Here is a 15,072-nt window from a genome sequence, read left to right on the forward strand (position 1 = left end):
ATATTTTTAAACTCTTGAGTGAGTTAAGGGGGGAATAAAAACTCTTTCCACCCTTGACTGCATGGAAAATATTAAACTCCTTGTCAGTAAGCAGGGGAGATGATGAGTATTGTGGATTTTCATCCTTCTCTCACGAGTTCTTATGATTCACATCCTATCCCTGTTGTAGTGTTGGTCTGCATTAACGATCTTGAATGCTGAGACTGAACCATTATTTTTATACTTATTTTTTCTTTAACCTGATGGGTGCTTTGAGAATATTAATTATACACCTTTTTTGTTGCAAAGGATCTAGCAGTTTGGCTTCATCTTGACTGATGCCCTTGACTTCCGAGTATAAATAGAAAAAGAGATAGGTGACAGGGATTGATTAGCAATCCTCCTTCTGAGCAAAGCAGTAAACCTATCTAGATAAATAACCAGCCCCAAAGCCTGGAGAATGCATGCTAAAGAATTAAGGGTAGCGTGTGTGTGTGTGTGTGTGTGTGTGTGTGTGTGTGTGTGTGTGTGTGTTTAATTGATAGGGAAATTTTCTAGAAGAGCCACAAGAACACAAAGATTCTATCTGGTCCATTTTGCTGTTCTTCAATTGTTATTAGAAAATAGGCTTATAGGTTTTACTAAGCTATTAGAATGATTATTCGCAACCTCCCCCCTTTTTAAGGGAATTTTTTTTTTTTTAAGTAACAGGAAACTGAGATCAGTATTTCATTGCTGTTTCAAGTCTCTCTCTCAATGTATATGTGTATTACTTTGTTATTATTAGACTTTAATTGTAGGGTTGAAAGAGCTCAGGGAATCACCTGATTGATTCTCTGGCACTTTGAAGCCATCACAGATAGCTGAAAAAATATTTTAGTATTTTTCTGGCACTTATTCTGTGCCTTGCCGTGTTTGAAGCACTTCACATCAATTAACTCATTTAGCCCTGACATCCACCCAGAGGGATGGGCACTGTTTTTATTCCCATGTACCATATAAAGAAACTGAAGCACAAAGAAGTTCGGCAACTCTCCCCATAAGGAATGAATCTGGGACTTGAACCCAGACACCAGAGTCTGTGCTCTCGACCTTTACGTACCGCCTGCCTCTTTCCTTCTCCCATTCCTTCTAGAGTTGCTAATTCTAAGGGTTAATTTTTACTCTCACTTTCCTTTACCTAACGTGGTTTCCTCAGCCTATAGTTTAAGGTTCCTTTTCGGTTTGGGTGTTTTGTTTTTTTTTTCCTTTTTCTGAGCACTTCTCCAGCTTTCCGTCACTCACTGCTGCTCCATTCTCTCACCTTCCTCCTCGGTGATGTTCTCAACCCTCAAACCATTTCTGAATTCTTAGGTTATATGTCAGGACTAGAAGCTGGTGGCTGTCATAATGACCAGTTCTGAGTAAGATAATATTAATAGTACAGTTACCTCACGGTTCCTCACATATAGCCTCTATTCCTGTTTACCACATCTTTTTTCTGCTGCATTTGCAAAAGCACGTTATTCATGCCTTAGGTCATGCTATGAGTGATGCCATTTTATGGATTCATGAATAGTCTCAGATTTCCCAAGACCTTCAGATGTGGACTGTAATCCATAAACATGCTCTCCTCTTTGTGGACATCGTATAGCATCTCTTTAGGTGATCTAGGAAAGTTTCTAACTGTGTGTCCTAGGATCTTCTAGCTCTTGAGACACGTTGCTCTTAAGATGTCGAATGTCTAAATCCCCATGATACATACAACTGTCAAAGACAGTTTGGTCGATGGGGACTTTGGACCAGCCGGTGGCACGTTATCCTCCTGGCTGAATCGCAGGGAAGAGAGTAAAGCACGGAGCACCGTCTCCCCTGCCCCCCACATAGAGCGCTCCTCACTCCAGTCCCCACACCCGCTCTCCGCTAGGTGGAATCTAGTGGACCCTCCGCCCTTATTGAGGATGAAATCCTGCAGGTGAATTTTCTGCTGCCTAAACCAAAGGTAAGCGTTCCGCGGTCAGCCACTGCTGCTCCATTCTCTCATGACGTGCCACGTGACGTTGAGTGACCGCTGCCACATTTTATTAAGTCAGGAAGGATTTCACAGGATTACAAGTTGTACCTACAACGTTTGCCGCCATCCTTACCCTTCCGTGACAATAGTTAACATCTAGAGTCTGAGGTGGCGGCGGATGGTGGGAAGCAGCCCCCCACATGTGTTTTCTTGGCTGTGCTTCTGCTGGGTTTTGTTGTTGTTGTTATCTCGGGTGTTGCTAGGCTGGATTGTCTCCCCATAAAGGTCCTGACCTCCCTTCAGGAGCCCCCTAGACTCAGGACCCCTGCTGCCACTTTTGACTCCATTAGAGCAAGATCTTGACTACTTTGCCTGTTGACCCTTCTTTGAAAGTGATATACATGCTTGCTGAAATTGTCCCGTTAGTGCACCCAGATTCCCTGTTACCCGGCATGTTTATGTTCCTGTGACCTTCTTCCCAGACCGTGGGAACTTTGGCCAGTGGATTGGAGATGAGGGAGTGTTGTTCCTTCCAGCTGGGGAGCTTAGGTGTTCCCATGGCATCCTGTTCTTGCCTGTGTATATCATGATCACACCGTAATTTATCTATTCCCCTGCGAGCCTCCACTACCTGGCGGAAATTCTCAGACTATGGGCAGGCAGTTCTGGGTCTGGCTTGGTGAGGCTCCCCAGCTCTAGTCTTTGTTTTCCCTCCCTCGTTCCAAATGTCATTCAAGATGGTAGTGTTAGTACCAATCCAAGGAACCTCTTGGTGTTAATAGGCTTTCAGGAATTGGCCGAGAGACTTAGCTACTGTACACCTATATGGTTGAAAAAAGTCTAATTTCTCAACAGTGGACTTGGAGCCAAGCTTTTTGGAGCACAGCTGCCTTTAGTCCAGTTCCAACACCTCTGTGTCTTTGTCCCTGTGATGTCTTCCAGCAGTGCCCTTCTCCTGTGGGGCTCCCATCTACCAAATCGTTCTTCACTCCCAAAGCCAGCCAAGAGATTGTCACCTCTGAGAATCTCCCCTCACTCCTCTCCCATCCAGAGCTCACCCCTCTCTTTCACTGGGCTTTTAGTATGCCAAATGCATTTGGCTCTAATTATTTAAAATTACCTAATCTATCTCCTGTGTTGGACTAGAGCTTCTTGAGGCCAAGGCCCATGTCTGTTCATTTTGCATTTCTGCTCCTAATATGGTGCCGGGTACATCGCAGCAGCTCAATAACTGGGGAGTTGGATTAGATCCCTTTGTAACAATAGCACTGGGGGAGTGGGAGGGATCATCTGGTGAACAGAATAGGAACCCAAGTGGAGAAAGGGAATGGAGCAGCTCATTATTTCGATGACTAATGGGAGGCTGAATTGAGGGGAAAGATGAGTTTGGGGCAGGCATGCCATCAGGGGATGACACCATACCAGTTTGGCTGGTGGCAGGCCTTCTAGGAGTTCTGGACTGAGATGTTAGCAGAGGTGTGAGGAGAGCTAAGGGCTGTGGGAGTCGTAGATGGAGCCCTGGGAATGGCAGGTTTCTATGGGACACCAAGATGAGAGATGCGGTGTTGGGAGAAGGGGAAGGACCCTGGAGATGATGGGTGTGTTGGAAGGAGGACAGAGATAGCTGGTAACTGGCAGGGGTGGCAGTGGGGAAGGGGCGGGGGGAGGGACGGGGCAGGGGGTCCAGCAGCAACAAGCAGATGTCAGGGAGGGGAGTTGCTGCGACCATGGCAACTCTAGGCGGCCGGCAGTGTCGGGCAGCTGTTGCACTGGACGGACAGTCAGCGGCTGGTGATTGACTTGTATCTTAGGTAGTCATGGGGAGCTAGGGCTGGTAACAGAACCAAGTGACAGGCTTGGCTGAGCTTGCAGGGAATGAGATCATTTGGGACCGTAATGCTGAACAAACAGGATTAAAGGGCGCGTCAGAAACGTAACTTTGTTCTCTCCTTCTCTCCCCTATTCCAACCACTCCGCGGAGCTGGGTTTTCTGTCCCTGCATGAAATCTAAGACAGACTTCACTACTTTACAGCTTCTCTCAGATCAAAGAAAGAAAAAAATCTTTTGGTAACTTTTAACCATAAACACAGTCTTGGTTTAGTAAGGATCGTGTCTGGTCTAGTCCAGTGCAGTAATACAAATTTTTTTCATTTAAAGGTAAAGCTTTTCCCACTCTTGCAGCTCCCGTTTGCTGTAGATGTGAAGCCTGTAGTGTGGGAGAGAGTCCCGATGGGCTTCTGCCTATTTTCCCCCTAACACATCTGCTCTCTCTCCTGCACTCCACGGGCAACTGCAGCTACTTCAGAGTAGATGGGGGAGGTGGGGTTGGTAAAGTGCAGGAAGGTCCTACAGCAGGACATCAGTTTGCCTTGGGTTTCCTGCCATGGCAGATGTAAACCTGACTTGTTCCTTTGTGGGCACTTGTATAGGTTCTTTAGTGGGGAGAGTCTCTCCCTCCTTCATCTCTGTGGCTATCTTACCTAAGTTTTTCCTGACATGGCGGAATCCACCCCTTCTTTCAGCAAGCCTTAGTATGCTGCTGAGGTTTCCTCACCCACCCAGGCATCTTTCACTGAGACTCACGCAGCTCATGTTGACTTGGCAGTACTTATGGGATATCTGGGTGGAAATCCTCTCCTAGCACCTGAGAGAGAGGTGGGAGCTGGACACACAGATGTGAGGGTAAGTGCCGTGTAGATGTTGGCTGAAGTCGTGAGCGTGGACACGCTTGTCCGGGAAGAGACCTGGAGCCTCACACAGACTCATGTTCCAGAAGCATGAAGACAAGAAGGTGGAAGCCTCTTCCAGAGTGTTGGTTTTACAGAGGGGCAGACTGCATAGGAGTCAGCCCAGAATTAATGCCTCTTATCGTGTCCATCTTTTACCAAGAATGTGGAACTTAAAATGCATACGTTTTAATTTTAATTGTGAAAGGACTCTAAACTGTCTTCTTCCTGTTTTGAAAATTGATGTTAATTTTACCTTAGAATTTCTAATTCTTTGAAGATAAGTTTTAACTTTTTTTTTTCCAGTTGTGTATGAACACAGATCAAGATTAGAGAAATCCTTGCAAAAGGAAAGACTTGAACATAAGAAAGCAAAGGAAGGTAAATAAATAATGTAATTCGTGTTCTGTGTTTCTATCATACTCTTCTTTGAAGCATCACGTACTTGCTTTACTATTTTTTTGCTAAGAAATTTTTCAGATCACCCAAAGTCAGTTTCATTTGGTGGATGGAGAAGGAGATACCAAGGAATATGCTATACATTGCGACAAAATAATTCCTGCTCAAGACTAGATTTAGACTCTTTCATTCAGTTGGTGCCACTTTGAGGTCATTCATGTATTGGTTATATGTATTGCTTCGGAAATAACACACAGTTTTTCTTTGAATATTATCAATGCATACGTTACTAACACCTGACTTCCGTCCACAGGCATCCAGGAAAAGTAACAGCATGTGTTGTCCAGAATATGACAAACGTTATATAAATGTATACGTATACATGTACATTTAGAACGTAATGAATTGATCTTATTGTACAATGTCTTTTAGGTTATACACCTGTTTTCATCTTGTGGTAAAGGCTTTATTGGCACAACTGATTGGTTTGGTTTGAAAAATCAACATTTAGCACAGGTATTAGGCAATGCTGTTGATTTTTATCAGAGTTTTTCTATAAAGCATGGAGCTTATACAGGTTGTGGTTTGAAATTAGCTGCATTCTTTTTTTTTTTTTTTACATCTTTATTGGAGTATAATTGCTTTACAATGGTGTGTTGGTTTCTGCTTTATAACAAAGTGAATCAGTTATGCATATACATATGTTCCCATATCTCTTCCCGCTTGCGTCTCCCTCCCTCCCACCCTCCCTATCCCACCCCTCCAGGCGGTCACAAAGCACCGAGCTGATCTCCCTGTGCTATGCTGCTGCTTCCCACTAGCTATCTACCTTACGTTTGGTAGTGTATAGATGTCCATGCCTCTCTCTCGCTTTGTCACAGCTTACCCTTCCTCCTCCCCATATCCTCAAGTCCATTCTCTAGTAGGTTTGTGTCTTTATTCCTGTCTTACCCCTACGTTCTTCATGACATTTTTTTTTTAATTCCATATATATGTGTTAGCATACGGTATTTGTCTTTCTCTTTCTGACTTACTTCACTCTGTATGACAGACTCTAGGTCTATCCACTTCATTACAAATAGCTCAATTTCGTTTCTTTTTATGGCTGAGTAATATTCCATTGTATATATGTGCCACATCTTCTTTTTTTTTTTTTTTTTAACATCTTTATTGGAGTATAATTGCTTTACAATGGTATGTTAGTTTCAGCTTCACAACACAATGAATCAGTTATATATATACATATATTCCCATATCTCTTCCCGCTTGCGTCTCCCTCCCTCCCACCCTCCCTATCCCACCCCTCCAGGCGGTCACAAAGCACCGAGCTGATCTCCCTGTGCTATGCGGCTGCTTCCCACTAGCTATCTACCTTACGTTTGGTAGTGTATATATGTCCATGCCTCTTTATCGCTTTGTCACCGTTTACACTTCCCCCTCCCCATAGCCTCAAGTCCATTCTCTAGTAAGTCTGTGTCTTTATTCCTGTTTCACCCCTAGGTTTTTCATGACTTTTTTTTTTTTTTAAATTCCATATATATGTGTTAGCATACGGTATTTGTCTCTCTCTTTCTGACTTACTTCACTCTGTATGACAGACTCTAGGTCTATCCACCTCATTACAAATAGCTCAATTTCGTCTCTTTTTATGGCTGAGTAATATTCCATTGTATATATGTGCCACATCTTCTTTATCCATTCATCCGATGATGGACGCTTAGGTTGTTTCCATCTCTGGGCTATTGTAAATAGAGCTGCAATGAACATTTTGGTACATGACTCTTTTTGAATTATGGTTTTCTCAGGGTATATGCCCAGTAGTGGGATTGCTGGGTCATATGGTATTTCTATTTGTAGTTTTTTAAGGAACCTCCATACTGCTCTCCATAGTGGCTGTACCAATTCACATTCCCACCAGCAGTGCAAGAGTGTTCCCTTTCCTCCACACCCTCTCCAGCATTTATTGTTTCTAGATTTTTTGATGATGGCCATTCTGACTGGTGTGAGATGATATCTCATTGTAGTTTTGATTTGCATTTCTCTAATGATTAATGATGTTGAGCGTTCTTTCATGTGTTTGTTGGCAGTCTGTATATCTTCTTTGGAGAAATATGGTCACCTTATCTTTGATAAAGGAGGCAGGAATGTACAGTGGAGAAAGGACAGCCTCTTCAATAAGTGGTGCTGGGAAAACTGGACAGGTACATGTAAAAGTATGAGATTAGATCACTCCCTAACACCATATACAAAAATAAGCTCAAAATGGATTAAAGACCTAAATGTAAGGCCAGAAACTATCAAACTCTTAGAGGAAAACATAGGCAGAAGACTCTATGACATAAATCACAGCAAGATCCTTTTTGACCTGCCTCCTAGAGAAATGGAAATAAAAACAAAAATAAACAAATGGGACCTAATGAAACTTCAAAGCTTTTGCACAGCAAAGGAAACCATAAACAAGACGAAAAGACAACCCTCAGAATGGGAGAAAATATTTGCAAATGAAGCAACTGACAAAGGATTAATCTCCAAAATTTATAAGCAGTTCATGCAGCTCAATAACAAAAAAACAAACAACCCAATCCAAAAATGGGCAGAAGACCTAAATAGACATTTCTCCTGCATTCTATTTTTATTTATTCATCTTTTTGGTAAATCTTGAGATTGAAGTGAGATGTTCCGTCTGATTACCTTGGTGTGAGGTAGAAGGAGGGAGAACAGAGGAGGGCAGTGTGGGCTAGGATGTTTTACTGAGATGTTTCAGATCATTAAAATGCTTTGATAGGATTTGGATTTCCCTTGTCTTCAAAAGCAGAGTGATTTTATAGAGCCATCTAGTGGATAATAAAGCCTTAAGAGCATTAAAGATGGTTTCCACGGCTTGATTTCCTTTTCAGGTCCTGAATGATTTTCGTGTGCCATCTAGTGGCTGGCAATAAACCATCTCTGTCCTTAGGTGCACTTCATGTTTTTTTTCTCCTTAATTTCAAGGACAGTTCATCACCAAGTACACATTCTAAATGCACTTTTAATCAGTTGGTTATAGTGTATATTTTGTTGATACAAGATTCACAACTTAAAGGTAAAGAGGAAAATTATATAACAGTTTTTTTCAACTCGTGCTAAAGCATTAAAAGACAAAGTATATAAGTCACCAAGTAGATTGTCTTAAACCTGAAACATTTTTTAGGTCTGAGTAAAGTACGCCTATGTTCTTTTAGATGTCTAAAAATGCCACAGTGAATTAACTTATACTCTATTTTCTCCATTTTGTATTTTCTAGATTTTCTGGTTTATAAATTAGAAGCACAAGAAACACTAAATAAGGGAAGGGTGAGTTTTTTTTTTTTTCTCCCTTAATTTTTTATTTCACGAAACTTGCAAGAGGGGCAAATATGGTCGCAAAACCTTTTACTCTGTTGATCATTAGGACTGAAGGGCTGAAATACATTTCCGTCCTTCCCTCCCTCCCTTCCTCTCTCCTTTCCTTCCTTCCTTGCCAAGAGATTCTCAGAGGAAGATCTAAAAACTGCTCTTTTAAAACCTACCTTCCTTTGTTTATCACATTACTGTGATAGTGATAAATTGGAAATAGCCTTAATGTTCAACCATAAACATAATCTCTTCATAAAGAGATTATTTTTATTCACTTATTTATTCATTTGTAGTCTCTCTTTTCTATAGAATGTGATATTTATTTTAATTTGCCTTTGCAGGACGTTACTGTTACTTGCATAGACATTGCTGTGTAATGTCTGACACGGTACCTGGCCTAGAGTTCCCATGTTCAAAAACATTTGTGGAACGAATGAATACATAAATGATATTGGCAGTTTAAAAAGTTTTTAAGTCCAAATTAACTGGAGAAAAACAAGTTTTTCTCTTACTCTAAGAAAAATATGTAAGCATTGGTTGCATAAAGCATTGGCGTTTTGGGGTATTAAAACTGAGAAGAGTCTGTTCCTTGAATAACTAGGAGGCTGTCAGCTTTCGACTCTTACCTGCTTTTAAAAGCCCTAGCCAGAACTGTGTGTATTCTGTTGTGCATTTTGTAATGCAATTTATTACAAATTAAAATGGTAAAGTGATAAAATAAAATGATAAAGCAAAAATGCAGTTCATTTTAGAAGCTGCAAGAATATGAAAGAAAGAAAGAATTGAGGCTGTGCTTATACCGGTGACGGGTAAAGCAAGGAGTGTGGCACATAAGATAGAACAACACAGCAGTCTGGGGAGAGAAAAGTTTCAGGTGGTTTGTGGTTTGCACACTCACTGGTTATGGTTGCCCAGGGCTGGACTTGTGTGAGGTCCAAATGTGAAGATGCTCCACTGGCACACAGAGACACACTGCTGGAGCGCGTGCTTCAGCCATAGGTGTAGGCTCAAGTTTTGGTCCTGGCTCTGCTACTAAAGGAAATGTTTGCCCTGGCCTGTTCCTTAGCCTTTCTGTTTCTCACTCTGTGAGTTGGATTCTAGTTGGGGTAAAGTCACGTATGTAGAATTTCTTACCCGCTGAAGCTCGAGGCAGGAAGGTGCCTTTTCTCTCCCTTCCCGGAAGCCATGCGAAGCTTGTGAGGCCTGGTTTATCTCCTGTTCCCCTTGGAGCACCGGGCACGATATATCAGCCATGTGCGGTGCTGCATCTCAGGACAAGTTCCCCTGTGCCTCTGGCCTCAGTTTTTCTTCTCCATATGAGAGTGGAAGTAAATCACCTCCAAGGGCCCTGTCAAGCTGCTGTTTCATAATTCCATGTCCTGATTTTTCATTATTAAAGTCTAGCAAACTTAGAGGAATGTGAAAACTTCATTTCTGCTATTAAGTAAAGAGATGGCCTCAGAATTGTCCTGTTTCGAGCTTAGAGTTCATTTTCACTTAACACAAGTGAAATGAGTGAAATCCTTCCATTAAGACCTTTAAGCTCTGGTTAGCAAAAGAGCCAAATTTGTTATTTTTGTGTTAACTGTTTGCTTTTCAATTTACAGCAAGATTCTAATAGCAGGTACAGCGCGTTGAATGTCCAACATCAGATGTTAAAGGTGAGTAATTTAAAGCTGTTCTTCGTAAGTGAATCAAAGGATTAACTAAGTAACTTAAGTGATCAAGGAAAGTTTACAGAAAGTTGATTTGTGTTGTGATATGGTATATTAAAGTCATTTCTGGCTAAAAGTAATATATAATTATAATGCTCCATCATGTTTATCACCTGATTTCAAAGAACATATTTAGCTCATTACACATTTTTTATAAATCAGGCTCTCTGGTCACCTAATTTTTAATTTTGTTCTCTATCTTTTAAGGATTTTTGTTTGTTTTTTAAATCTAATTTCTCAGAGTCGTTTTTCTTAGAGATTTTCTTCTATCTTAGTCGCGCTGGAGGCAGTAGAAGTATTAAAATGCTGCCTTCCTGTTACTAATGTGCAATAAATGTTCTGCCTACCACAGGAGCACACTTTATGTTTAAAGATTCTCCTTCCTTGGTTCTTGGATAAAACTCATTATTGTGTCAGGAAAACTGAAAAAAAGAGAGAGAGAGAGAGAGATGCATTATTTCTGTTCAGGCCAGAAGAGATGAGCAGCAGACATTATGCCACCCTGCACAGCAGGGAAAAAAACCACGCCACTGTCTTCAGCCCCTACCCCCCAGCTTTTTGTTTGATGTTGTGTTTTCTCCTATATCAGTAGGGCATATGCTTTTTATTGAAACCGGCATCTTTCCTATTATCAAGAAAGCAATACATGAATTAAAGCAGACCACCCTTTCATATTAAGCATTTGGAGACTGTAGAATTTATCTAGATTGTGATTACAGTGTTATAATCAGGAGTAGTGTAAGTAAGAATCATTCTATAAACAGTCGATTTATTACTTCCCCCAAACGGAAAAAAGTCTTTCCCCCCGCCCCTTCTTTAAACTGGGTTACCAGGAAGGCTGAAAATCAAAGAAAGGAAATAAAAAATGTTGCTGGGAAAACATCGGATTGAAAGAGGCAGTCTAGAGTATCCATGGAGGGGTAATTTTTTCGTTACCTTTACCCTGTTTCCACAGTAACTTGAGTCCCTGGGAATTTCCCCAAATCCCTTCCTTTTCCATCTCTCATGCAAACTTCCAACTTCTTGTTTTTCCCGTTAATGTTAAAAATTCAGGAGAAGATTATTTTTGGCCATGATCCCAAACTATTCATTTGGAATGGAAGGGAAATGGAAGGGAGCTGCACAAATTCAAAGCAGTCTGAGGAAAACGAAGCCTGCTTCTTCATTTGTGCTGACTTTCTGGCAAGAGAAAGACTACGCTATTGAGAGACAGATTCTGATATAATTTAGAGAATGTACATCCCTGCTAAAGTTTTCATCTTTGCAGAGTCAACATGAGGAGCTAAAGAAACAGCACAGCGACTTGGAAGAGGAACACCGCAGGCAAGGAGAAGACTTCAGTAGGACATTTAATGACCACAAGCAGCGATACCTGCAGCTTCAGCAAGAGAAAGAACAAGAGCTTTCTAAGCTAAAAGGTATTTGGAAACCTAATTAGTCAGTGTGCATGGAAATGAATACTCATATTAACGTTTGAATAGAACAATAGACTTTTGTTTTATTTTGTTTGTTGCTTGCTGATTGATTACCTTACATGTGGTCCTTTACCAGTTACTTCTTACTTCTTTATGAAGTTTCACACTTATCTCTTTGGGTTTGTTTAGGGAAACAGAATAGAATACTTAGTGTTTCTCAACGGGGCACATTGGCCATGTTGGGCAAGACAGTTCTCTTTTTAAGTGTGTTGTGAGACATTTAGCATCTCTGACCCCACCCACAAAATGCCATCAGTGCTCCCCAGTTACAGTGATGCATTTCCAGATCTCCACAGGGGCATAAAGACTCCCTGTTGATCGGTAATAGTAGCTTCAAAAAGCTCAGGCTCTGGAGTCAGACTGCCCTGGTGAATCTTGGCCTCTTCAATGACTAGTTTATATATGACCACAGGCAAGTTGTGTAGCGTAAACCGTCCTCATCTGTAAAAGCGGGATATTCATAAAAAGTATCAACCTTGTAGAGTTGGTATGAGGATTACATTATGCAGAGCACCTAGAACAGTTACTGGTATGTGGTAGACCTTCAATCTATATTAACCACCACCAGCATCAGCATCAGGTATTTTCATAGTAATGTGGAACAAAATATATCACTTCTGAGTACATGTGAGTTCTGGAAAAGGGCAATAGCATATTCTATAATCACCTATCCAGGTACTAAATAAGTCTGAAGTGTGAGATTTGGTTTAAAAACATACATGGTGCTTGCAGAAACACGGGTGAAATCCTGGTGCTTGCAAAAACACGGGTGAAATCCTGGTGCTTTGCAAAAACATGGGTGAAGAACAATTTCCTGGTTTTATATAAAATGTCATCATAGAAAGAAACCATGTGAAGGGTCCTTTGGATTTTCTATACTTATTTTTTGCAATGTTTTGTCTCGAAGTGTTCCAAAATAATAGGCTAAAAACAGTATTCCAAAATAATAGGAATACTTTGTTAAGTATTCCAAAAAGGCACCTGGGAGTTAAATAGCCACTGAGGCAGTTTACAAAGGGTTGAGATGGTCTTGATGGAGCCAGATGTCAGCAGAATGATACCCAAGAGATGTAGACATGTAGGGGCCTTGGCTTGTTGGTGGTGAGCTGGGTGGTGAGGAGTCAGTAAGATAGCAAAATAGAGAAAGGAAGAGACTAAACACTGAAAGCCCTTACAAAGGTGGTAAAAGGAAGAGAGAACCAGAAGACTCCAGTGCGCAGACAGCACTTGCCACCCTGGGGATGCTACACCTTTGTGTGGTGAAGGAGGACATTTGACTTGTAGGATCCACTGTTCAGCATTTTCAAACCTGAGCCAAGCTGAGGAAATATATTTAATTATATTGTTATGAAGGAGATCCATTAAGGAGTGAGAAGTAAAGTTTTCTAGGTGTCTGACCTTGGCATGCTTTACATAATTTAGTTCATTCAATTTTAGTAATAGCCCTAAAAGGCATATTATCTTGTGTCTACTCTATAGTTACTCCTTTCTTTGAAACCAAGTCCATGTATAGTAAAATGTTAACAAGAAATCAGAACCATGGAAAATACTTGTCTGTGAGTTCTGCATACTCAGATAGTTCAAGCCTGATGGCCTGGAACCCAGAACAAAAGTAGAAATACAGCAAGTGATAGGGCTCTTGTCATCAGAAGAGAGAATCTACCAATACCTTGGTGGGTGAGGGAGCGATAGAGAGAGACAGAGATGGAGACAGAGGGCAAGAGAGAGAGAGAACGGTATTTTTGATATCAATTAACTTTTGGAAGAAGTTTCTCAGAGAGACTTCAAACAACTTAATGTGACAGTGCCTTTGACGACACTTTGATAAGTGATTTTCACATGAGCACTTTTGTTTGATTATGGTCCCTGATAGTAAATTAAAGATAGATGCATCATGGTAGACGCGGGTCTGTAGCGGCAAACCTATGACGTGTGTAGTCCGAGTAGTCTTTGGCAGGTTACTATGACACGAGGAGGGAGTTTAGAATTTAGAATATGGATAGCTATGAGCTGATAGCATATATAAACTTAGATGATTATTCTTCCCATTATCGTTATAATAATAGCTGACACTGAACAAATGTTTTCCATGTGCCAGTACTGGGGGAAATTCTTTGTACAGGTATCTTATTTAAGTCTCATAACAACCTGCAAGGTAGGCATTATATTTAGTCTAATTTAACAAGTGAAGAAATTGAGGCCTGCTAAAGTTAGGTAACTTGCTCAGGGTCGCACAGCAAAGGCACAGGAGACACCGTCATTAAGGTTATAAACTGAATTCCTTTAAAAGTCAGCCAAGTTCGGGTATTTCAAGTGCATGTGTGCCTGTGTGTAGACTGAGGGCCCATCCAGCCGATGACACACTTGTGGTCCTCTTCAATTGCCACAGTGTCCCGTATTTGTTTTGTTTTGTTTTGTTTTTTTTGCTGTACGCAGGCCTCTCACTGTTGTGGCCTCTCCCGTTGCGGAGCGCAGGCTCAGCGGCCATGGCTCACAGGCCCAGCCGCTCCGTGGCATGTGGGATCTTCCCAGACCGGGGCATGAACCCGCGTCCCCTGCATCGGCAGGTGGACTCTCAACCACTGCGCCACCAGGGAAGCCCCCGCAGTGTCCTGTTTTGACCTTTGAGAAAATCCAGTATGACATGTAGGTGGACAACCCAACCACTGGCCACATTTCCCACCTTGTTCTTGATCTCTCCCCAAACCCAATCACGAAGCCAGTGCCCGGGGATCAAGCAGGGACGCTAGTGGAGTGAAAGTGGATAGAAAGTATGAGGCGGGATGGTGACTGGAACTTTCCTTCTGTGCTGAGGGCCACCCTGGAGACATAAAGGTCTGCCTGCAGCAAGTGGCTGCCACTTTGGGGACGGTTTGCCCAACACAGTGCAGGTCCACACCTGCTGCTGTCCCAGCATAATTCTTAACAGCACCCCTTTCACTCTCAACAGTATCTCCCGTTGGAGATGAGTCATTATGGTCACGCAGCCACCATTTAACTTCTGCTGAGTGCTGTCACATGAGAACTGGCCTAATGTTGCCAGAATCTTATTAGACCCAGATTCTGGATTTTTAAATGGTGACAGCTCTTCAAATGTGGAAGACACTCTGTGTAGGCCAACACTGCAGGGGCCAAAAAAAATGTTTGCGTGTTGTATTTAGCCCAAGCGCTGCCAGTTCATACCATCCAGATACTGAAAATGTGGGAAAATTAGCAAGAGGTTGTTCCCCGAACAGTGGAGCTTGTGGTTCAGGAGGTTTTAAGACTTCACTCTGATTGCTACAGTCTCACATGGTAGCCCTGGAAAGAACTGTCCTATAGCTATTGGAGGGAGAATTTGGATCCGTCAAGAACTCAATGGTGGGAGAAAGAAAATATATTTAGAAGTTTTGAGCAGATGGGGTGTCTC

At 41.8% G+C, this 15,072-nt stretch overlaps 1 protein-coding gene across 4 annotated transcripts in view; it reads left to right on the top strand.

The window, feature by feature from the left end:
* The window catches only part of GOLIM4 (golgi integral membrane protein 4), an 80,880-nt gene that overhangs the window by 38,120 nt on the left and 27,688 nt on the right, over positions 1-15,072 (top strand). For all 4 annotated transcript variants that reach the window (XM_060011180.2, XM_060011182.2, XM_060011179.2 and 1 more), the window contains exons 2-5: positions 5,006-5,080; positions 8,382-8,431; positions 10,081-10,134; positions 11,456-11,606. In XM_060011180.2, coding sequence (XP_059867163.1) covers positions 5,006-5,080; positions 8,382-8,431; positions 10,081-10,134; positions 11,456-11,606 — 330 coding nt within the window. The remainder of the gene's footprint in view (positions 1-5,005; positions 5,081-8,381; positions 8,432-10,080; positions 10,135-11,455; positions 11,607-15,072) is intronic.

This window comes from Delphinus delphis, chromosome 4, assembly GCF_949987515.2.
Source record: "Delphinus delphis chromosome 4, mDelDel1.2, whole genome shotgun sequence".
NCBI classification, from domain to species: domain Eukaryota; kingdom Metazoa; phylum Chordata; class Mammalia; order Artiodactyla; family Delphinidae; genus Delphinus; species Delphinus delphis.